Source organism: Asparagus officinalis, chromosome 3 (assembly GCF_001876935.1).
Source record: "Asparagus officinalis chromosome 3, Aspof.V1, whole genome shotgun sequence".
NCBI classification, from domain to species: Eukaryota; Viridiplantae; Streptophyta; class Magnoliopsida; order Asparagales; family Asparagaceae; genus Asparagus; species Asparagus officinalis.
Genome location: NC_033796.1, coordinates 10,880,754 through 10,905,325, shown reverse-complemented (window position 1 = coordinate 10,905,325; position 24,572 = coordinate 10,880,754). Strand labels below are relative to the sequence as shown.

The following is a 24,572-nucleotide window of genomic DNA, read 5'->3' as shown; positions in this document are numbered from 1 at the left end:
TTATTTTCCTTATTTTCTTTTTAAAAATAAATGTGTACTTCCATGCCCATGCGAAACGGACCACTTTGCACTGTAAATGGAATAACTAAAAGTTCCGAACTAATCCTCTATCCTCCCACAAATGATATAGATGACTATTGTATGTGTTGTGTGTTGGGGTGAACCCTGTGCCGAGATCCAATACCAAATAGCCGAGAGAGATAAACAACACACCAAAGATAGCACAAACACAAGATACACCAGTTTTAACGTGGTTCGACGAGATGCCTACGTCCACGGGACAAGGAAGGGTGAGTTTTCACTATTAGAAATCAAGGGGATACAACTAGGGTTACAAATCTCACAAAAAACCTTCCACAAATCACACTTGATCTCTCCAAATGCTCCTACAATAGAAGCCCAACAAAACCCCTCTTTCTTCAGCTCAAAACCCTTGCTTACAAACCCTAGAAATGAGTTATGGGTATTTATACAACTCCCAAACGAAACGGGTCTGAAACCCAGATTCTGCCCAAACCACTTCGGCGGTCGACCGTGGCGGTCGACCGTGGCGGTCGACCGCGACGGCGGTCGACCGCCAAAGATCCAAACGCACAGTGAGGTCTGTGCACGAACGCGGTCGACCGTCAAAACCTCGCGGTCGACCGTCAGCCTGCCAAACGCCTATTCAAAGCCCATCAACTGCCAATCCTACATTGTGCTCTAATAGAACGTACTAGAGCTTTGTTAGATAAAAAATGCATTTACAACTTATAAGAGGAGTAGAGAGACATATTAATACAAAAAAGGTGTTTGGCTCGCGGTTCAAAGTTCATATTAATATTATGATGTTGATAAATTGTTTCGATAAAGATATAGTGGAAACTTTGTTATAGATTAACTAAAATCCAAACTGCTATAATTTGACATAACTAAATTAGATTGAATTATATCTTTTACATATATTATCGTACTAATTATTATAATTTTTTTTCTCACCCTAGCTAGAGGTTATGGGTGCTGATAAAATCGGCATAATTATGATTATACTGTTTGTATAAGCAAAGGACTAGACGTCGGTTTTAGGCCCACTTCTGTTGCAAAAGCAGATGAATTTATTTTCTGGTCACAGTCATGTGATTGCGTAATTAAAAAAAAAAAAAGGCTAGATCAACGCCTAATTTTCGCCGGCAATCCACGTCCAAGTTACGTTCAAACAAATGATTTAATCGATCAGCTTCAGCTACCTTTAATAGGTCTAGCTTTATGATTCAGAATTGGGTAAATTACAGTAGACATCCGAGAACTTTGAGCATTTTGCAGTAAAGTTTCAACAACTTTTGTAATCACACAAAATCATCAAGAACTTTCGAGGTATTTTAGTAAACCCCCAATAACTTTAAAAAGCACAATAAACCCCCAATAGCTTTTGGAATTACGGAAAACCCTCAAGTTTTTGTATTTTGCAGATAACCCCATAAATTAAGACCAAAAACGACATAGGAGGTATTTTGAAGGACAATTTTAGCAAATAAATATTAAGAAAATTAGTGTTTGGGATCCCAATCTGGACCCCAATAATTAGAGAAGAATGAATGACAAGAAACAAGATATTGAAAATATAAAAAGGTCATAAAGAAAATTTTCAATAATTTAAGAGGTGTTTTAGTCTTTCTAACTCATGATATTATGTACGATGCCACGTCAGATGTAAGATTATTATTTTAAAGAGTTTCTTTGCATTATTAATTGAGGGTTTAATATGATTTTGAAAGTTATTGGGGGTCTACTGCAAAATGCTAAAAGTTCTTTAGGGTTTAGTGCATTTTTTACCCTTCAGGATTTGAAGGATCGTGGCACGGTTTCCTGATAAAAATTCAGCGAAACAAGTTTTAAGTACCAAAACAAAAGAATTGGGATTTTGTTGGATGTAAACTACAATTCACTTTTGATGTAAAATATCACATATTATGTATAGTTTCCTCACAAAAAGAAAATTTAACAATTTCTTATGTGGTCTGGAACCCATTTGTCAAAACGCGTAATATATTTATGGTACCACGAACAAAAGAATGAGACATACATATTGCGTATAAAATAAAGAAACACTTCGTATGGAATCCACTATTTTTAGTTAGTCTGCAATGCGTCCCTTTATTATTTGGACGCAAACGAATTTTAGGAGCCCCAAAAGCAGAACTCTTTCTAAGTTAATTAAGAAATCAATTTTAGGAGCCCAAAAGCAGAACTCTTTACAAATTTCATTTGGAGATCGAACCTCATTGAAACAGGACCTTGTTTGACCTTTTTTTTATTTATAATTCTTATAAGATAATTTGTTATTATCTTACTCCAATGCATGACCTCGTATATTGTTTTTGAGACATTCATCATGCAAGTCGACACACCTTTGGGACATTTAGGTGCTACTTATCAAATGCTTTACGAAAAACACATCATGAAACTGCTATGCCCCTTTGCTAAATTGCACATAACCTCCTCATCTATACATTTATTTGCACTAGAAAACCCCCTAACTTATTTGTTGGCACTTAGCCTTCTCAATTCTTGAGGAAGAGAAGGGTTATTTGCAATTTATCTTTTTAAAGTTGACAGTCTCGCGATGTTAGTAAATGAGTTGAGGGTGTTAAATTGCAACTGAAGTCATAAAATGAAGGGGATTATATGTTATTTACCCAAAGAAAATATATTTTTTTTCTGTGTTCACTGACTAGAAGAACAATGATATTCGACATTTCTCAATGTATAGTAGTCTGACTTTCGCGAAATGCTATTTTCTATGGGAATATATTACGTCTATAAAATCACACCTAGAAGAAGTGTTGGATTTGGGTGTAGAACCCAACCTCCGCAAAGCGAGGCTGAAGCTTCAGGCGAGCTCCAGTCGACGAGGTTGAGCGGGCGAGATCCAGAAGCAGGCGAGCTCGAGGCCATTGCAGGCGAGGCTGGCGTAGATGCAGGCGAGCTCGAGCTCCTTTAGGCGAGGTCTAGGCGAGAGCTGTAGGCGAGCTCGACGAGGTCAGGCGAGCTCGAGGTTGCAACAGGCTAGCTCGTGGTCCAGTCAAGCGAGCTCGAGGTCCAAGGCGGAGATTCAGACAAGCTCGAGCACGGAATCCAGGCAAGGTCAACGCTCCAGGCTGTCGCTAGCTGTCGACATCATGTACCTAGGGTTCCCTTATAAAAGGGAACCCAGAGCACGAGAAGCATTGACTTCTCCTCTCTCTCCTCTCGCGATTTCAAACCCTAGGTGGCGGTGGCGGCGATTTCTCTCTCTCTCTTCTCTCTTCCCATGCTCACTCAGAGAAGATTCAGGGGGAATTTAAGAGGAGAATTAATTAAATAGAAGAGAGAATTAAGGAGGAGGATTTAAGAGGGGAATTAAAGGAAATTGTTTGTTGTAGCTACAATAACAATTTGCATTTCTTGAGAGATCTCAATTTTAAGATCTGCTCTTGTATTACAATTTCTTTGCTTAATAAGAAATTAATTGTGTAGCTCCTGATGACATAGACAAGTTTGCTGAACCTCATAAATATTGGTATATTTTTCTCTATACTACTTTTCTTGTTGCTTTAGGGGTTTAGCGTAGCCCTCCGGGTATTACCCAACAAGAAGACCATATAACCAATGAAACGACGAGCATGTGGACCCACATTCCTCATTCTCTGAAGACAATGATGGGGTCAGTTGGAAGTGTGAAGTCATAGTCAAAATTCAAATGGCAAGACTTTTTTATCACTAGAAGATCCACCCCCCCCCCCCCCCCAAAACGCCAACTATTTTTATATGTTTTAATTTGTTAATTTTTTGTTATTTTTTCATGATGGATTCGGATCTTCTTCACTTTAAAAAATCAGTGAAGAGATCATTACTTTAAATAATAACCGTTGTTCATCTAACAAGTGGTTGAAATTCTTTCTAAATTTAACACTTACTAATACCTCATGAATTGCGCTCATTCCTAATTTGCATGTAGATAATCATTGATTATCATATAATAGTGGTCCCGTCATAAATTTTTTTTTTATAGAGAAGAGGATCTAAATCCTTAAATTCGGGAAGACTAGTAGCATGTAGTTCCAAATGCCCTTCCGATTTAATTGAAACCTAAGTAGATAATTGTAATCAAAAGTGGCCAAAGATGCTCACGGACTCGACATCCAAACTCATACTTGTTTGAATTATGTTAAAAATATATTGACCTCGACAGAAAATATATTGTACTATCTTAATATTTACTGCTTTTTAGATATTAAATCTCATGCTCAGTTTGTAAGTCACTGTTAAATAAGAGTTGATGGATAAACATACTAGAGTAATTTTTTTCCTGCTTCCACGTCATGACCTACAAAAAACCATGGCAATTGCATCATTGCAAGCTAATTAAGAGCATCTCCAACAGCTTCCCCATCTTCTTGGTATTCTAAAATTTGGAGAATTTTGAGCTTTTTTTGGTCCAACAGATTCCCCATCTCATTCCTCAAAATGGGGATATGAGAGAAAAAATAGAGAGCCTTCCCCAAATCTGCAGCATTCTGCAAATATTTGGGGAAGCACTTTTTCACGTTCTTCTAGACTCAACCCACAAAAAACAACTCCATCTCCTCATTATAATAATAAATAATTTGGTCAAAATGGGGATTCTTCAAAATAATAAATAATTTATTATTTATTAGTCAAAGATGTAGAATATTTTTATTATTGTAATAAATGCATGATTCTTCAAAATGGGGAAGCTGTTGGAGTTGGAGCAAAAATAATTTGGAGAATATGACATTTGATTCCCCATTTTGAAGAAATTTTTGGGGAAGCTGTTGGAGATGCTCTAATGATCTATTGCGGTGATTTGATTAATATCAGATGGGGTATGAATGGGATAATTCAGTAGAACTCGTAGCGTCCTTTGATTAGAAAGGATAAGACTTTTTGGGGGGTTAAAAGGGCTAAGAGACGCTCAATTCCAGTGTCGTGAAAGGTGGGCCTAGTCCTTTTCTCGCCTTAAGTTACGTCTAGTATTTGGCTGAATCCAGCTTCGCACATTCCTCGAACTATCCCCCTTAACCCCCGTCTGACTTTCAAATGTCAGCATCAATACTGAGGGGGGGAAAAACCAAAATCAAATGTAATTCTGGCCATAATTCATATAGATTGGGATACGCGGAAACATATAGAAAAAACACATTATTATTGATTAATGGGAAAATTGCTTGGGGGAACCAAATAAAATTCGGCTATGCATCCCCAGCCCCCAACTAGAGTCAAACACTTGGGGGCACCTTGACCCAAGTACTCATGCTTTCTCACCCCAAACCCAACAGTGTTTCTCTACTTTATAGTGTATTTTTCCAGCAGTACCCATTTTGCCCTTTCTTCTCTCATTTTCGATTTGGGGGTGGGCGCTGAAATCGGCTATGCATTGAAGAACTTGGGTTTTGTCTTATTCGCCAGCCAAGCAACCCATCATGAAGTAGCGGTGTCAAATCAGTGAGCTGGGGGGTTTTATGCAGGGAAGGGGAAAAATGGAGGGAAAAATGTACACGGTTCCCTCCAAAATATTGCATTCCTCATATATACTCTTCTCTCTTTTGATCTACTGCTAAAATCTTCAACAACCTTCAACAATCATTTATATTCTGAACTTTTTCCTCTTAACTTCTTCAACAACCAAAATGGAAGATTCTTTAATGTGTGTGATTTCATTTAACAGTAACGCAACCCTTATTAAAGTCAATTCAGCAACAAGTTTAGCCGAATTGAAGATGAAAGCCGCAGAGAATTTTAGAGTACGGTTCGAAAGTTTGTTGATAAGTTACTCTATCGATAAGTTTCCCAATGTCTCGTTTGAGCTTTCAAAAGATGAAGATATTCTCAATATGATAGGTTATCATCGTTCAATGGGGTTAAATACGTTGACCATGACTGTTACTGAAAGAGATGAAGGACCCACTCATGCCATAGGGTCAGAAACAGAGCTTAAGTAAGTATTCAAAAGTATATTTTCATGTTCTGGATACACGTCATATATTCTATTATATATGTGACCTGAAGACATACCACGTGACATTTGGACCTTATTTGTGATATATTGTCTTTATTTGTGACATTTGAGTCTTATATGTGACTTTACTGGTAAGTATCACATGTGACTTATATGTGACCTGTACATTAAACCTGCAGTGTTCCTAATGTAAGCTCACAGTCATCAGAGCATATTGAGCAACCTTATGAGAGTATCACAATCGAGGAATCAGAGAGGATCCCAAATGACAACCCTCAAGGAGAGCATGTGTACAGTATGAACGACGTAGTAAGTGACTCGTCACGGATCCCAGCATGGTGGCACGAGGCAATTACTGGAAAAGGGCAGCAATTTGAAAGTGCAAAAGAAGTTAGAATGGCTCTTATATACTACTCTATAGCTAAGAAGTTCGCTTTCAAATATGTTAACAATGAGCCAAAACGTATTCGTGCTAGTTGCATGTTTAGAGAAGAAACAAACTGCCCGTGGTTGTTTTTCGCTTCACCATTGAGCCATGTGTCGACATTTGCTATAAAGAAATTTGTTCCTCAACATACATGTGGACAACATAACAGCACAGCTGGTCACTTCAGAGCATCAAGAAGGTGGATTGCGAGTATGCTACAATCAATTATGAAGAGGCGTCCATATATAACCCCAACTGACATTAGAAAGGAATTGCACTCTCAATATGGATTAAGAGTTAATTATTCTAAAGCTTGGCGTGCTAAAGAGACAGCAAAAGATGAAATATTTGGTTGCGCAAGGCATTCATATGATTTACTATCCTGGTTAGTCCTCGTTATTTATTGATGCGTGAACGTTATATTTCAAAGTTATTTGTGACAACTTGTTCCTACATCTGCATGTGAGATTTAAACGTTATATGTGATATTTTGACTTTATATGTGACGTTTGAGCATTACATGTGATAGTTAGATCTTGTATGTGATATTTGGACTTTCTATGTGACTTTTGAGTATTACATGTGATATTTAAACCTTATATGTGATATTTTGACTTTATATGTGACGTTTGAGTATTTAACAAGTTATTTGTGATTTAACCATCTTTTTAGGTACCAGATGAAGGTGACGGAAACAAATCCAGACAGTGTCTTCAGCATTGAACAAGAAGAAAGGAGATTCAAACGTTTATTTGTGTCGTATGGTGCATGCATACAGGGGTTTCTCAAGGGATGTAGGCCGTTGCTCTTTCTAGATGGGACTTTTCTGAAGGATCGTTACAAAGGGATCTTATTAGGTGCGACCGCTTATGATGGTAATCAAGGCATATTTCCACTCGCATTTTCCGTTTGTGACCAAGAAAATGAAGCGAATTGGAGTTGGTTTATTCAAGGATTGCGGTATATATTGTACAATCGAACAGAACCATACAATCCACCCCATCCCCTTGTAATTCTGTCAGACGCCGACAAAGGAATAAAGCAATCTTTGAAAAATATATTTCCAGATGCGTACCACTCTAGGTGTGTACTTCATCTTGTTGAGAATTATAAATTGAAGCTTAGAGAGATGGGTTTTGCCTCAAGTGCTGCTCAACGTATTTCAAAATTATTGGAGTTTGCTGCATACAAGTACACAGAAGGAGAATTTAATGCTGTTTTGCGTCAGATTCGAATGACAGATCAAAGAGCTTACCAAGTAGCTCTAAGTTATGGTCCTAGTAATTGGGCCAATTCTGTATTTCCTGGTATAAGGTACGTCAATTATCATTACCTTTACTGGTTATATTATGCTGTTATATGAAATTGAGCCTTTAAATGTCACATTTCGCTTTTATATGGTCGTTCATCTGTTACGTGTGACCTTTACTTGTATCGTGTGACAATACTCCATTACATGTGACCAATAGCCGTTATCTGTGATCATTTGTTGTTAGTTGTGACATTTGTTAGTTATTTGTGACACATAGCGGTAAATTGTGGTAATGATTTTTTGTTTTCAATCAGATATGGGCATATCACTTCCAATGTCGCTGAATCTTTCAACAGTTGGATTCGTGTGGCGCGAACACTTCCCATTTGCGATATGATGGATCACATTCGTGTGCAAATTATGGAAAGGATGAATACTCGTCGCGAGATGGCAACAAAATGGAATAGCTATCTTTGTCCTGAAGCGGAAAAAATCCTCCAAGAAAATGTCACCAAGGGAAGCACTCTTGAAGTATCGCATTCTACAGCTGAAATCTTCGAGGTATCATCACAAAAATCAGTACAAGTTGATTTGGGACACAAAACATGCACGTGTCGTGCATGGGATATATTGCGAATACCATGTAAACATGCGTGTGCCGCTATTAACTTCATGCATAGAGATGTGTACCAGTTCTGCGATTGGTTCATGACGACTGAAGCTTTCAGGAGAAGTTACGAACCAATCCTCTTTCCTGTTCCAAATTACGATAAGCCAGATGTCACAGATGAAACAATTAGCATTCTTCCCCCAAAGACGACAAAGAGACGTGGAAGGAACAAGAATAGGCGTATCAACAACAGATCTGAGAGTAGACGTGCAATTAGATGCTCAAGATGTCACGCTGAAGGACATAACCGAGCCACGTGCACTAAACCTATCGAAGATTAACGTTTCCAGGCAGAATGCAAACGCTTTTGTGACTATTGTCTGTTACATGTGACTTTTGCCATTTTGTTGTGACATTTGTGTTTTGTATGTGACAAATTACCTATTCGTGTTACTTTTGCCACAAAAAATGTGACGTATTACCTGTTTGCATATCACATGTGACTATTGTAACATACCACAACATACCAAAAGTCAATCATACCTACCAAAATGTCACATACAAGTCTAATAAGTCACAAAGCATACTAAAACGACACAACCGCCTCAAATGTCACACAAAATAAAAAAGTGTCACATACAAGACTCAAAAGTCACACAGAACACTATAAAGTCACACACAAGTTTCAAAAGTCACAGAACATACTAAAAAGTCACATGATGGCCCCAAATGTCACACAAAATAACAAAGTGTCACATACAAGACTCAAATGTCACACAGAACACTAAAACGTCACATGTGACTATTGTATGTTACATGTCCATTTCATCCTAATGTGGCGTATCACCTGTCCGCGAGACATATTACCAGTCCGGATTTAATATCTTCCAGAACAGATCACAAAGAATTTAATAAACAGCTAGTAACTGATAAGGAGAATATTTACAGACCTGTACAAATGTAACATACCACAACATACCAAAAGTCAATCATACCTACCAAAATGTCACATACAAGAAGCAAAAGTCACACAGTACACTAAAATGACACACGTGATATTCAAAAGTCACACAGAACACTAAAACGTCACATACAAGACTCAAAAGTCACACGGCATACTAAAACATCGCGTAACAGCCCCAAAAGTCGTCAACAGCAATCCAACAAATGTCACACACAGCTAGTAAACTGGTTAGCCTGTACATCACCACGTTTAAACAAATGACACAGTTAATGTAGAGTCTAATACTTCCACTCAATCTTAGGTACATCACTACCCCCAAAGTACAAAAAATATTCTGGATCATCACTGTCTAATTTCAACCGCAGTTTTTTCCCTTCACGCCCTTCACATATGAGTTGAGCAGCAAGTCCTGCTCGTAGCATATGTGACTCCCTGTGCAAGGCTTCAACTTGCATTATCTCCCTTTCCTCGAGAATCGTCTTAATGAAAAAATACGCATGTATGCCACAATCATACCTGTAGAAATATCACATAACACTTAATACCAGAAATATAATATAACATAATAAGCATATAACACGAATGTAAAACTATCACATAACAGCCCCAAAAGTCACACAATACTGAAATGTCACATATAGGCCCCAAAAGTCACACAGAATAACCAAAAGTCACATAACAGCCCCAAAATGTCACATAACAGCCCCAAAAGTCACATAGAATACTAAAATGTCACATATGGGCCCCAAAAGTCACACAGAATACTGAAATGTCACATATAGCCCCAAATTGTCACATATGAATGTGAAAATATCACCCATTCAAGTATCATATGCATTAATAAACTGTTTAAGTGTAAGAAACTTACGATCCTTTTTGCATACGACAGGGAACCGCTTCATAATCAAATGCTCTAAATGTCGAACTCTGGTCAAATCCGCTCACCATCCTATCTAAAAATAGTTGGATGGCCAACACGTCCCTAGCCCATGCCTCGTGGCCAGCGGAGCTGTAATGCCTGCATTTTTTTTTGCCCCGGATTGACCTCGACGACATGCCAATGATCAGCATGACATATCGGGATTATCAACACATCCTTCCCTTCGTCGATATGCTTCTTTATATAGTTTTTATAGATCTTTCGCTCATCCAACTTTGAAGCAGTTAGCAACCAAATCTACCGGAAAAAGAAAAAAGATAAAGCGGGAGAAAGTCAAATAACATATAACTGCAAAAAATGATCCACATTACTCACACTAAAATAGGATGTGATAATAGCAAATTTGCGATCCCGAGCGGCATTTTCGGGGAGCTTGAGCCAGTTCCGAAGTCTTGCAACAAGGGCTTCAACCGTCTAATAATTGCAAACATAATAAATCATGTAAATATCAAAAACTTGACTAACAACGAAACTTAAACAGAAACTAACCTCATCCTTCAATGGCCCACCGCGTAGAAGATGAAGAATATCGTATCTGTTTATAGTTTGGTCCTCAACCTCCAAAACAATCCTCCTACAAAAATGTATCACATACAAGAATGTATAAGCGACATATCCAACCGATTAATAAACTGTCACAGGAGAATACTAAATGTCACATAAAAACTGTAATGATCACAATTTACGTGCTTATGTCACAAACGTCATGTAACTATCACAGACCACTTATATATATCACAGAATAATACTTAATACTTACTTGTCAACTTGTAACGTTAGAAAATGTTGAAGCCACTTGTTTTCATCTTCCGACGCATCAGGTACATCACGAACAGTGAAGTTATGATAAAATCCTTCGTCAACTGTTCCCGGTAGCCTGATGTCAAAGTCTTGGGCAGAAGGAATGCCCATATTCAACATTGACAATAATTTTTTTTCATCTTCAGTTTTTTCCCTTCTCCATAGCTGAGGCACGGATGTTCTCATAGGTGGGTGTGCCATTTCACGTGGCTTCTTCTCCTCTATTGTCTCCCCCTTGTCATCATCATCTTTCACCAAAACGACACTTTTTTTCCCTTTCATCTTTTTCTTAGGCATTTCTGTACAATATGGAGATTCTAGGGACTTGGGCTTCTTCGTTGTTCTTCGGCTCCTTGCACGGAGCCCCTGAACAAATTCTCCCAAAGTAGACTCACCTTCCTCCCTCCTCTTCCTTCCCCTCTTCTTCTTAGGAACTTCCTCAACAACTTTCCGCGCTTCAGACTATATAAAGATCACAGTTAATGAATATATATAATAGTAAACTGACATGAATATATATCACATGAGGAAATCATGCATCACAAATAATAAGCAAAAGTCACAGATAAACTGTTTACGTCACAAATAACAGGGAGCTATCACAAACAGTGTGTACATGTCACAGACAACCAAATCTACCGTAGGAGAGTTACCTGCTCAAGTTCAATGCCCACTTCTTGGCCTTGATCACCTTCTCCCTCTGCTTTCTCTTCCTTCCCTTCTTCTTTCTCCGCCTCATCTTGTCTCTCTATTTGAGGCTGCATACATGTTAAGAATGTAACCAATTTTGTTCAGCAAACTTTTATATGTGATATTTTTTCCTCGTTTGAAATAGGAAATAAATAAATTATAACCTCTTCTTTTTTGGGCATGATTTGTTTCTCTTCCTCAAATCTTTTCTCAATTTCGGCCTTAATGGCCATCGTATCAACGCCACGAGCAACAAGTTCTTGCTCATAGGCTTCATTTAGCATCACCAACTTTTTATAAGCGTCATCCTACATTAACAATAAACTGATAGTGAGTAAATGTCACAAATACAAAGATCGCACATAAAGTCATCAACTTTACCCCTTTTTCCACTCTTTTCTTCCTCGAAGCTTTTTCACCCGTAGCTTCCTCCTCCATTTCAGCCCTCCTCTTTGTAGACTTATGCTTGATCTCCTCATGTACATACCGCGGCAGGTCATGCTCCGGTAAGATGTGGATTGCGGCCTCCGATTTCTTCGTTATTGTTGTAGTCCGCAGTGAACCCACTTTCTTACCCTCCAATGTCCAATTGGTCATTGGTGGCTTCGATTCATCCACTTTCGCCGGCTCCTTAATGTTTGATATCTCATAATACCATAGCTACAAAAAAGCCACATTCAAACAATGAAGTATCACATATTAGATATAAATGTCACATGTAAATGGCAATAATCACATACCAGCAGATAATATCACACATTAACTACAAACATCACATATCAGGGCAAATATCACACATGGGTCACAAACGTCACATATAACTAGAAAATATCACATGTAGAAGACACTTATCACATAAACACATATTAACTATAAATATCACATGTCATATATTAGTGTTATATATCACATGTAAATGGAAATAATCACGTGTAACAAGATAATATCAGATACAAACTACAAATAAATAGCGGACTTAAACAATACCAATTAGATACAAATGTCACATATAAATCTCAAATATCACATATAAAGGGTAATGATCACAGATAAGGTGAAATGTCACATATAAATCTCAAATATCACATATAAAGGGTAATGATCACAGATAAGGTGAAATGTCACATATAAATCTCAAATATCACATATAAAGGGTAATGATCACAGATAAGGTGCAAATGTCACATATAAATCTCAAATATTACATATAAAGGGTAATGATCACAAGTAAGGTGCAAATGTAACATATAAATCTCAAATATCACAGTTAACTCACCGATAGCAAGGGAGCGCAGCCGCTAAGATATGTCAGCCCCTTCGTCGCTTTCTTCACAGCCTTGAAGGAGTCCCACAATTCCTTATAGATGATTGTCGCCCATGGGAAATGATCAACCGCATCTACTCGAGCCACATATTTGAACATATGCCGCGGTGCATTCATTCTCGCGGTCGGGGTCCATATCATTGTCAATTGATAGAGGATTTGAAGCATAACAAAATCCGAAACATCGGATTTCTTTTTGGACCGAACCAATTTCTCCAATAGGGCCTCAAGGTAGCCTCGGCCACTCTTGTATTGTGATTGTTGCTTGTTGCTGAAGTATGTGGTCCATATCCTATTATCCATGTCGCGATTGCCTTCGGGTTTCTCCCCTTCATCATTAAACCGAGTATGTTTGCGCACCCAATTTAGATCAAACGTGTACGCTTGTTTAGTCCCGGTTTGGCTATCATTGAAGAAAAACTTCCCCGTGGCTAAATCCACATTATCCAGCAGCAGCATGATGGTGGCCTTGTCGGATGGAATCATACCAAAACTAACATAGTTCTTGAAATTGGAGGATCCATAAGCCCTCCAATGTTCAGACCTCATTTGTGGGACAATGCCATCCATAAATTGACAATATCCACGGATATTGCAACAAATTCTTATATCATGTTTACTGTAAAAGACAACACAACAGATACTAAATCAACTGTCTGAGATGATGAATTGACAATGCCAAAACTAACTTAGGGTTCTAATGCGTATAAATTCACAATGCCAAACAAATTAAATGAACAGATGTGAACAATTGGGTAGATACTTACATCTCAGGCTTTATTGTAGCTGATTCAGATGATGAATTCGACATCTGTATTTTTAGCAGCGTCACTGTGGGGTTCGGTGAGGATGAGAGATTCTGGCGGTCGACGAGCTTGCGGTCGTCGGTGGGGGGGTCCTTGTCGGCGGACGAGAGTCGACGAAGTAAAGGAGAGTCGCCGAAGAGGAATACGACGAGCGGCGGCGGATTTCAGAAGAACAGGGTTTCGAAGTTGGCGACGAGCGGGTTTCGAAGAAGACGAGTCGTGGCGGCGGTCTTCGACGAAGACGACGAAGTCGAAGAGTCGAGGATGAAGTCGAGGATGACGATCTAAAGGGTTCGCCAAAGAAGAAGGCGACGAGCACGAAGTCGAAGAAGTCGAGGATGCAGCGGTCTTCGATTGTGACGACGAAGACGAACACGAAGTCGACGAACGAGACGGCTGAAGCGTTGTCGTCGGCGGCGGAGGAAGAGGGTTCCGGAAGGGGGAGAGATTCAAACTCTTTGACGGAGGTTTGAGGGTTTTGGTAACAGCGCTGCTCAGAAAATGACGGTGGGGATGTGACTTTTTCAGTTTTAAATTGCCAAGGGTAATTTGGGGATTTATTTTTGGGTTATGGGTCTGTATACTATTTGGGGGCTTTGTTGCATTTTTTTTCTGTATAAGGGTTTTCCAGTTATGATTCTTAGGCTGGGGGTGGGGATGCATAGCCGAATTTTATTTGGTTCCCCCAAGCAATTTTCCCTTGATTAATTAGTATAGTTATCCTCACTCTATCAATATAAATACATCAACCTTGAATAGAATTTCACAAGTTACATCCACAAAGGTTTTCAGCTGATATGTAATCAAGATTTTCCAAATATCTCAAACCTGAGTCTAATCCATTCAGGCATAAACCTCTTCACAAGGTGAGCATTATACAATCAAGGGTTAATTATGGATAGACCGTCTGTACTATCGCCAAATTTGAACTTCCTACCAATGTAGTTCTATTGTTGCAGATAGGCCCCTTGCAGAGTTCTGTTGCTGCAGATGTATCACTAGGTGAAAATCTATTGTTGTAGATAGACCCTTGAAAAGGAGAAATTCTTAGGGAGCACCTAAGTGCCTACACCTCTCCAATAGGAGGGGGGGCATATACCACAAGAGGGGAGAATGTGATGTCACATTCCGTCCTCTAGTGCCACATTGTCCCTTCCTATCGGACGGGTGTAGGCATCTTGTCTACTCCATGAGTAGGTAAGAATTTCTCATTGAAAAGGGTAAAAAACTTTCAAAAGGAATCTACTGTTGCAGATATAACCCTAGGTGAAAATCTGTTGTTACAGATAGACCTTTGAAAAGGGTCAATAAATTTTCACTCAAGGGAGCTATTTGCAACAGTAGAATTACAGGGGTAGTAAGTAAATTCAGCCTAGCAATAGCAGAGGGGGTCTTATCTGCAAACCTACAATTGACAACTATAACCAACATCCTCCCATTCTTCATCGTAAAACACCAAACCGAAGTTCTTCAGTCGCTTGAAGCGGCTCTAAGGAATCAACGATGTCTCTCATCAGAGGTCTGGCCTTAGGATTGCGGTTAAGGCAATGATAAGCTAGCATTGCAGCCTTGTGCACACCTTTGACGGGGTAATCTCCATCAAGCCTAGGGTCTATGATCCCTAGAATCTTCTTCTTCTCTGTAAGGCGAGGTAGGGCCCAGTCAGTGAGCGTCTGCTCACGAACTGGACGCGATTTGTCTAATGACTTCCTTCCTGTTAAGAGTTCTAGAAGAACAACTCCAAAGCTGTACACATCGCTCCTAGCAGTCAGATGACCTGCATTATGAGAGACAAGTTTATCGGTTACCCGGTTAGGTCCAGATAGGCCAAAAAGAACTTGGTTGGAAGCACTTAATAAGGATACGAGTAAAAAAAAATAGGATTCATGCAGCTCACCTTGAAAATTTTGGATAATTGATGCTGCTGGCGCTAGTGGTGGTGGTGTTTTTGTCTGGTTAAACTTATCGACGCTCAGAGAAAAGAGTGATAACGAAGTTAAGTGGAAAGCTATGGTTAATTAATATCCAACATCTTTTAAGTTTTTTATAATGGGTTTCTTTGTGTACAATACTACGGACACTTGATTTTGTGATGTCAGTTATCTAAGTTTTACACCTTACACTATAGCGTCATCAAATGAGAACAGGAAACTCACGTACACAAAAAAAACTCTTTGAAACATATAAGATCGAGCATGTAGAAACACAAAATTTATTCACTTCAAGTAACTGGTATCAAGATTAATGTTGAAATTTAAACTAGTGTGTAAATGAAAATGACGTAATTTTACCAGTCATAATGTATTCAGGTGCAGCATATCCATAAGTTCCCATAATCCGAGTTGAAACATGAGATTTGTCACCAACTGGCCCATCCTTGGCCAGGCCAAAATCAGAAAGTTTCGCATTATATTCCTGATGTATAACATACACAACAAGTTAATCAAAGCTTATCAACTTCATCCTAGGAAAATACAAACCGTTGAGTCAAATAATATTTTGTACCTGATCTAGCAAAATATTAGACGTTTTAAAATCACGATAAATGACTGGCTTCTCAGCTTCATGGAGGAATGCTAGCCCCTTTGCAGCTCCAAATGCAATTTTCATGCGAATTGACCACGGAAGAGGAAGCAATACTCCTACATTTGATAGAAAAGTGTCAACTAAGGAAAACAAAATAAAATATTTTTCGTATGAGAAAAGGGCAGCGGAATTACTTGAAAAGAGATTGTTTTCCACACTACCACGAGGCATGTACTCATATATTAACACACGGTGTTCCTTTTCGCAACAATATCCGACCAATTTTACTAAATTCGGATGCGAAAGTTGCCCAAGGAAAATAACTTCAGCCTGCAAACAATTAGAAGATTTATTTCGATATCGACTCAAAAGACCAATTCTTAATGTGCTAACAAGAGATAAGTTACCAGCCATTCTCTATGACCTTGACAACTATTATCACCATCATGAACCTTAACCGCTACTTGACTATGTTGCAGGCCCTCTCTTAAATCTTCAGGAATAAATCCTTTATAAACATTTCCAAATCCTCCTCCCCCTAAAATATTATCCTGCCTGAAATTGCCTGTAATTGCCTTGAGCTCATTGAAAGTGAATGCTACGAGAGGATTTGTTGTTGCATTCTGACGCAAGTCCTCGACTTCTTTAGGATTCGAAGGCATTTTGTGATCATCTTTTCCTCGTTTCTTCTCTGAAGTTCCGTTTACTGTCAAAATTGCGCCCAAATCATTTAAAAAAAGAATATGATGCATAGAAAAGGAATTTTCTAACTAAAGAGGCCCTAACCACGGAGAACATAGTATAAGTTCTAGTTCAAGTACATCCCTAGTTAGAGAAAATTTGTTTTGTTCATAAACTCTTTTGGATATTAATTATGTTGTCTGGTTTCAAGCAGTTTATAGAAAATTTAATTTCTCTCTACTATATGTATGGCCGGCTTTGGTTCTTTCCTATATCTATGTCAACGGTGAATGACGGCAAGGCCCTCTCTTCATCTTCATAGATGTTTGAAAGAAGAAGGTCATACATCCCTAGTTAGAGAAATTACTTTTTCTATCTACTAGCTTATATGGATACACTTTGTATCTTTTTTTGTAATGACACTTTTGTTTTATAAATGAACGGGGAATACCCCTTGTTTTTCTCTAAAAAAAAGTTCTAGTTCAAGTAGCCTATGATCGAGAATCCCTATGATAACTTGAATATATTCTATAATTAGTTATCTATGTGAATAATGAACAAGGTAAAAGAAAACCACATAAAGCTTAAATATAAATCACATATATCCCAAAAATAAAATTGAGAGGACAAGTTTCACCTGGCTTTGCATGGGAGGATACTCTGTTGAAAGATGGTTTCCAGCCAAACCAGCAACCACCCATTTTCATCTCAAAAAGCCAAAGATATTCTTGTAAGTTTCACAGAGATGATGAGAGAGAGAGAGAGAGAGAGAGAGAGCTGAGCTTGATAGAATTAACTAGTGGGAGTGAGCTTCTCTCGATGGGTCTATTAATGGGCAGATAAAAAGGAATGAGAGTGAAACAAGCAGGTCGAAATTGATGTAGAGAGAAGAAAAGGGTAGCTTTTTAAATGGGTTTTTTAATTTGTTAGTGTGAAGTCTAAAGCCAAGAAAAAAAGGCCATAATTCACAACAAGAATTGTTTCTTTTGTTGATAGTGGGTGCACATCAGAAGGAGAAGAGAAAGATATCTATATTGGGTTCACACTCCACTCTCTCTAGAAGACTAGCGCTAATTATTAGGGAATGTTCAGTCTTTACTGGCAAATTAATAACTGAGAAAATCTTCCTTAAAAAATTAAAGAGTTTTCTCGATAATAGTCACTTTAATCCTTTGTATTTTGAAAATGAGTCCCTCGAATATTCATTGGAATAGGCCCCTCTATTCTTATATCTTGTTGCTGTTTTGCTTGAAGCGAGAGATTAGAAACAAATTACAAGAATTGGGAACTTTAGTTTCTATGATTTGGAGGGGCTAATAATTTACAAGAATGTCCTTTCTCTGAACAAGTGGTCCTTTTTATACAATTCTCCTTAGTCCTTTCTCCACTCTTCTTATTCCTTTTTTCTACTGATTTCCTTTTTATCCTGGAGACAATGATGAAGTATTTGAGCTGTGTCTGTTGTGGACCAAAATCCATGATAGCAGCTCTCAGTGCTCTTCTTCGTTGCTCTTTGTGGGGGTTGTCATTGAGGCTGAAAATCCATATCCATATCTGCGGGTATTATCCGTAACCGTATCCTTAGGATACAAGTTACTCAAATCCATAACCGATAGGATATGATTGCGGATACGATTATTTAGTGAAATATCCAGATCCGTATCCGAAATATCATACTCCCTTTAAAAGCACGAGTTCAGAAAATCTTTTTTAGACAAATATACCTCTTTATAGTTTGAACTACTTTATCTATAATCAAATTCTAATTTTCAATGGTCAATATTTCCCTTCACTATTTTGAATATTTTATTTATATCTTTATCTATCCTAATCATAATCATATCTTATCCTAATCCTATGTGAACCACGTTTAGCTTAACAATTTAAAAAAATAATACTAATAAAATATATAAAACATAAAAATGATATTAGTTTGTTAAGATAAAGAAATTACAAGTAGATAACATATTATAATACATGAAGTATTGCAAAAAACCCATAAAAAGTTTTAAAATTACAAAAAAGACCCTAAAAAGTTCAAAATTATAAAAATCATCCCAATGTCTCAAAACTTAAAATGAAAAACATGAAATTAAAAAATTAACATCAGTTTGTAAAGAATTTAAAATTTACAGTTAACACCTCAATGTCTCAAAAATTATAGAAACACCCTCAAAAGTTTAAATTACACACAAGCACATTAAAATTCTAAAATTTTAAAACTTACAAACAACACAGATGAATTCAAGAGATTACCATGATACACCTAAAATTTTTAATATTTAAATTTAAATTTTTTAATTAACACCCTTAATATCTCAAAAATTATAGAAACACCTTCAAAAGTTCAAATTATAAAAAGCCACCCTAAAATTCTAAAATTTGTAAATAACATAAGATGAATTCAAGATATTACCCTTAGACACCTACAAAATTAAAATTTGCTGAAATTAACCTCAAAATTTTTAAAAAACTCCTTCAAAATTTAAAAATTGTAAAAAAAACTCTAAATTTTCAAAATTTTTAACTAGCACACATCAAATTCGTCGATTGGTAGACCGCTGAAATTTAATATTTTTCAAAATTAATCTATAGTTTTAATAATTGCAAAAGACACCCTCAAAATTTTAGAGTTACAAGAAATATACTAACATTTAAAAAATTACCACCAACACATGAAACATAGAATTTACAACTACCAAACTTAAAAGTAAATTTTTTTAAAAACTCTTTAAAAATTTTAAAAATTATAAATCACACCCTCAAAGTTCAAAACCACAAAAATGGGCTAAAATTTTAAAACTTGGCAAAGAAAAGTGTAATTGTTTGGTATTTTTCATATATATATATATTAAAATTTCTAATTTAGGGATTTACTATCCATTTTCAACATCTAAGAATAGTCTAAGTTGATACTGGTAAACAAAAACAATAAGAATTGATTAAAAACATCCGGTTAATGGATAAAATTTTTAAAAATATTATAGATTAAAAATTATCGGCACTATATAAATTAAAGTAATTTCATATAATTTTAGTAATAAGTTGGGGTAGCCAAAATACATTCGTAACATTAATTGATAGATGTTTAAATCCATAGAAATGATAAAACACTATAATATTATACCTTAGCATTAATTGATTTTAATTTAGAAACTTTAATCTTTGACGTTAATAATATTTATAGGGTAAAAGAATACAAAGAATTGTATATGGAGAAACTATTAGAATATTTAGGGATAACTTTAAAAGAATTGAGTTATTTCCATTGCAAATGGGAAAGTGATGGAAATAAATCTAAATTCAGAAAACGTCAATGAATCACTTGAATTGGCATTAACATAAGACATATCTATTAATGAAGCACTGAATGAGTTACATTAAAAAATAATTTAATAACTTTATCCTAATCAAAGAAAAAATCTCCATGGAAGACATAAGAAAAATTAGTAAGTATTCATAAATTCCATACTGTATTCTTCAAATTAAATATTAATATTATAATCTAAGAGAAATTGGTAATGAATATGCAGATATTTAGTTTAGATCTTTATGGAAAATGACAGTGATAGGGCAAAGGTAATATTATTAAAATAACAGAAATTCTTATTGGATGCACATCAGAAGAATTCATTTTAGAGGAAAATAAAGAGATAGCTTCTAATTTATTTAAGTAATAAATTAGGAACACAAAGAATTTTATATATATGAAATTAATATTTATTCTCATTGAAATAGAAAAAAAAATCAAAGTCTATATTTTGAGCAGTTTGTGTTGAACATCATAAGTACATTTGACTTCTTTGTAAAGTTAAATGAGATGATAAAAAATTAACGAGCCCAGGAAAGATAATAGCATAAAAAATACAAAATTAGCCTGATGTCACAATTGATGTAGATGATGAAGACAATACTCTAGAATTGTCCGAGAAATGATAAATGATAAACCTGAAGAAGGATTGATCTTAACTCAATAAAAAATAAAATAGAAGAAATAAAAACAATATTTTATGAATATTTTATATTTTCTGAATATTTTATAGAATAGTTTAATTATTTTGAGTGAAATTAGGAATCTTTAGAAGAGAGTTTCATGAATTTTTTTCAGTACTTTTATATTGTTATGTGGATGTTTTTATCATATAAAAGTATACTAGAGTTAGCATTAATCTTTAATCTATATTTTTTATGAAGTCTATCAATGATTATGAATAAACTTCATATTCTCTTTTGCATCGTTTTAACATACTTTAAATCAATCATTTTGACATATTGGTTTTAAATATTCACCTTCATTGTATAACATTATATTAATATTTTCACTTTGCAATGCTATACTTTCTCAAATAAAGCTTAGTTTCATATCGATCAAAGATAATATGAAAATTTAAATTATTTTTAAATTATATTTGTTTTTTGTCAGTTCAAATATCAACATGAAAATTTAAATAGGGTGTATCCCATTTAAACAAACATAAAAAAATAATTGGGATGTAAGAGTTTAAAGAAAAAAATGAGCATAAACTGCCAAAAATACTTAATCATGGTATTAAATCACGTGCATTGCACGTGTGTAAAAACTAGTCTGAATATATGTTGGTCATATAGTTGCTATTGTTTAAATCCTTGAGTTGTTTAAATCATTGGATTATTGAATTTGAGACTATTTTTTGATGATCAAGAGATCCAATCTTAGCTTTTCAAACATAAGAAACATGTCGATGAACTCTCTTCTATTATATGAACTATACTTTTTGATACATTTGTTCATTTTCGCTGGTTCATTTTATAGACGCATGTATATCCACACATATATATCAATATGTATATCCCAATATATAAGTTTCCTTTTTTTGAGAAAAAGGATGGATTACCAAAGTAGTAATCCAGTCAGCTAAATTAAACAAAATTGGTTGTTACAACATAATACACATCTCCAACCAAGAATGTATACACTAAGTCAGCTATGATTTACAAAAAAAACTGTACCAGTTCCCCTCCCCTGCTATCATCTATCAACAGCATAGCATAAAATGTAGCATAAAACCAACACTTATATAGAGTTTTCATATTTAAACAACAAAACAAATTCACTTTTCCAGGATTAGCCTTCATTCCAGCAAAACTGTATCTAGTGCACTCCCAGCAGCAGGTACAGAAACTCTGGCATTTGCAGCAAAAATCCTTGCCCTTTTCCTCCTCCTCTCTTGCAATCTAGCTGCATGTTCAGATACCATCTGTGAACCTATCCAAAATTTCGCAAAAGTCAAAATTTTGCCAAAAGCTCAAGTGATTTCCTCCTCTTATTTGAAAAAATTCTATCATTTCTTTTCTGCCAAATACACCAAATAAGAGAAGAAATAATCACATCTCTTTCAATATTCTAGCTATCATTCTCCTCCTTAATCCAAGTATTCCAAATTTCTTTTAAAGAGTACACAGTAAAATATTTTTTAATTTTTAATTTATATTGAATAGATCTCCATATTGAGTATACAAACTCATATTTTATAAAAAGATGAAGATGATTTTCCTCTTCTTTGGAACAAAAGCAACACATCAAATCCATATGAACCCCTTTCTTTTCTAATTTTTTTTTGTGTTTAATCCATGCCTTAAAGCCAACCAGACCAGAAATTTCACCTTTAAAGGAACAGTGAGTTTCCAAAGATTTGTGCAATCATATCTTAAACCTCCATCAATAAGAAATTGATAAAAATATTTTACAGTAAACTTGTCTTTTGCTTCCCAAATCCAAATTCTCTTGTCTTCCTTGTGTACAAAATTAGCAAGCATAATATTATTCAACATATTAACATATTGGAAAACCAAATTTCCAGTCAACTTCCTTTGAAATTGAATATCCTAAATCCATTCATTATTTATCTTTTTTCTCAAACTACTAATAGAAGCAAAAGGGGAAGATGCAATATTAAAAAGAAAAGGAAACATAGAAGCCAGTGTATTTGCACATGTCCATTTGTCAAGCCAAAATAGAGTTTGATGTCCATTCCCCACTTCTACACGAGTACTGCACAAAAAGCTTTCAGCATTAACAAAAAAAATCTTCCAGAAATGTGATAAGAATCTTCTGCCAGAATAAAAGTATTCTGTCCAATTTTTATTCTCCGATATATAATTTTCCTTACTGAAATGTATTCGTATCTGTATCCATATCCGTGAAGGGAGAACAGATATAGATAAGTGTCATATATATCGGAGACGTATGCAAGCTGTTTGCACTCCTAGTTGTCATTGATCACGGTATTGTTTCCTCTTTGCATTCTCTCTCTCAAACACTACGACAACAACAACAAAGCCGACTTCCGCATCAGTCTTGTAAGCGTAGCATGCTCTCAGTTCCTACTTATCTACAATTATGGATCTAACACTTTGAACGTTTTTCGTGTTCATGCTACTGCTCCGACGGGGGCCCATATTACTTTGTTTTGACTAGATTTTGATACAAGTTGCATTGCACTATTACCTCGGTATACTTGCTAGTTTTCTTGCTTATCAAAATACAATATTTTTGTTCTAGAACGAGACAGTTTTTTAAGGTATAAATGTCAAGAGCAACAACGTTAGTGAGGGTATTCACATATGAGTAGAGTCCTGTATTAGATAAGAAATAGTAATGAATTTAAAATAGGAGTTGTGACCAATACATAATTGCTATACCTTTTAGGTTAAAATTGTTTTGCAGACTGTATTTAAAGCTCATTAACTCTAGGTTAGACCTAATTACTTCCCTACAAATGTGACAATGTATGACCCCCGTTACATTTTAAAAAATTTCAGAAACCTACGTGATGATCAATCTGAAAATAGGTTCATATTTAGTAAGCCACCTCTCTGGATATGAAACTAAGTCTCAACTTAATTGAAGAACAAGCCATACTAAATAAGTATGCTGTAAATATTTTATAGTGATCATGGTAGAACCCAAAAAACTAACTGCTATGTCGATCGAAGCCATGGACAAAATAGGAGTAAAACATTCAATGGAATTATTATTATTATATATCTATGGGTAAGAGAAATAGCTCATAAATGTTTAAGCTAAAATTAGAAATTGAGATTAGTAGACGCCCTTCATGATTTCCAAAGAAAGAAAGAGATGTTTTGATAATATAAGAGCAAAAGAGAATCTCACTTTACATTTTTCATTCTTCATTTTTTGGGCATTTAGGAACGAGTCTTTGAAAGAATTGAACAGGCATCATGGACCACCGTGGAAAGAAATGGAAGGAAAGGAGGAGCTGCTGGCCACATAGCTTCCAATATTCTTGTCAGGTCCAAAATAAGTCAGGAGATCTCATAATTTGGAAGAGTGTATGCCATGGTATATATGGGTGAACACTTTTCATAGAAATAGAAGGCTACGATGACCTCCTACACTTCGTCTTTGATCCATCCCATTCTTGTAACTTGTCGAGGTAGAGGTAAAAGATAGACTTCAATGCTTTGTAATAAATATCGGACGTGTAATTAAAATAAAATATATATCGGACGTGTAATTAAAATAAAATATGTACTGGGTCAAAGGGGGG

At 35.9% G+C, this 24,572-nt stretch overlaps 4 protein-coding genes across 6 annotated transcripts; 1 reads left to right on the top strand and 3 right to left on the bottom strand.

Annotated features, from left to right (window-relative positions):
- Positions 5,916-8,628, top strand: LOC109834619. The gene is made up of 4 exons (XM_020402654.1): positions 5,916-5,977; positions 6,178-6,810; positions 7,098-7,739; positions 7,992-8,628. Exons 1-4 carry the CDS (start codon positions 5,916-5,918, stop codon positions 8,626-8,628), a joined length of 1,974 nt encoding a protein of 657 aa, XP_020258243.1.
- Positions 9,318-10,281, bottom strand: LOC109832965. The gene is made up of 2 exons (XM_020400470.1): positions 10,120-10,281; positions 9,318-9,767 (listed from the first exon to the last, which is right to left on the bottom strand). Exons 1-2 carry the CDS (start codon positions 10,197-10,199, stop codon positions 9,530-9,532), a joined length of 318 nt encoding a protein of 105 aa, XP_020256059.1. The 5' UTR covers positions 10,200-10,281; the 3' UTR covers positions 9,318-9,529.
- Positions 10,234-14,235, bottom strand: LOC109834618. The gene is made up of 8 exons (XM_020402653.1): positions 12,959-14,235; positions 12,064-12,342; positions 11,847-11,990; positions 11,646-11,750; positions 10,952-11,454; positions 10,681-10,765; positions 10,507-10,605; positions 10,234-10,428 (listed from the first exon to the last, which is right to left on the bottom strand). Exons 1-8 carry the CDS (start codon positions 13,574-13,576, stop codon positions 10,234-10,236), a joined length of 2,028 nt encoding a protein of 675 aa, XP_020258242.1. The 5' UTR covers positions 13,577-14,235.
- Positions 14,631-17,995, bottom strand: LOC109832964 (probable serine/threonine-protein kinase PBL16). Of its 3 annotated transcripts, none has more exons than XM_020400468.1 (6): positions 17,657-17,995; positions 16,746-17,044; positions 16,318-16,668; positions 16,104-16,227; positions 15,222-15,589; positions 14,631-14,796 (listed from the first exon to the last, which is right to left on the bottom strand). In XM_020400468.1, the coding sequence occupies exons 1-5, from the start codon at positions 17,724-17,726 to the stop codon at positions 15,255-15,257; spliced, it is 1,179 nt and encodes a 392-aa protein (XP_020256057.1). In that variant the 5' UTR covers positions 17,727-17,995; the 3' UTR covers positions 14,631-14,796; positions 15,222-15,254. The 3 variants fall into 3 exon arrangements, with proteins under 3 accessions (XP_020256057.1, XP_020256058.1, XP_020256056.1); XM_020400469.1 differs by having other exon boundaries at positions 14,631-15,589; positions 16,318-16,454; positions 16,533-16,668; XM_020400467.1 differs by having other exon boundaries at positions 14,631-15,589.

Bases quoted from the DNA above. Each gene is read 5' to 3' on its own strand.
- LOC109834619 (XM_020402654.1), top strand. From the start codon at position 5,916: ATGACTGTTACTGAAAGAGATGAAGGACCCACTCATGCCATAGGGTCA. The intron at 5,978-6,177 runs GTAAGTATTCAA...TTAAACCTGCAG, and splicing joins GGGTCAGAAACAGAGCTTAA to TGTTCCTAATGTAAGCTCAC. The intron at 7,740-7,991 runs GTACGTCAATTA...GTTTTCAATCAG, and splicing joins TCTGTATTTCCTGGTATAAG to ATATGGGCATATCACTTCCA.
- LOC109832965 (XM_020400470.1), bottom strand. From the start codon at position 10,199: ATGGTGAGCGGATTTGACCAGAGTTCGACATTTAGAGCATTTGATTAT. The intron at 9,768-10,119 runs GTAAGTTTCTTA...ATATTTCTACAG, and splicing joins TGTCGTATGCAAAAAGGATC to GTATGATTGTGGCATACATG.
- LOC109834618 (XM_020402653.1), bottom strand. From the start codon at position 13,576: ATGGATGGCATTGTCCCACAAATGAGGTCTGAACATTGGAGGGCTTAT. The intron at 10,766-10,951 runs GTAAGTATTAAG...ACATTTTTGTAG, and splicing joins CTAACGTTACAAGTTGACAA to GAGGATTGTTTTGGAGGTTG. The intron at 10,606-10,680 runs GTTAGTTTCTGT...TGCAATTATTAG, and splicing joins GTGGGCCATTGAAGGATGAG to ACGGTTGAAGCCCTTGTTGC.
- LOC109832964 (XM_020400467.1), bottom strand. From the start codon at position 17,726: ATGAAAATGGGTGGTTGCTGGTTTGGCTGGAAACCATCTTTCAACAGA. The intron at 16,669-16,745 runs GTAACTTATCTC...AATTGTTTGCAG, and splicing joins AAGGTCATAGAGAATGGCTG to GCTGAAGTTATTTTCCTTGG. The intron at 16,228-16,317 runs GTACAAAATATT...GTTATACATCAG, and splicing joins CTAATATTTTGCTAGATCAG to GAATATAATGCGAAACTTTC.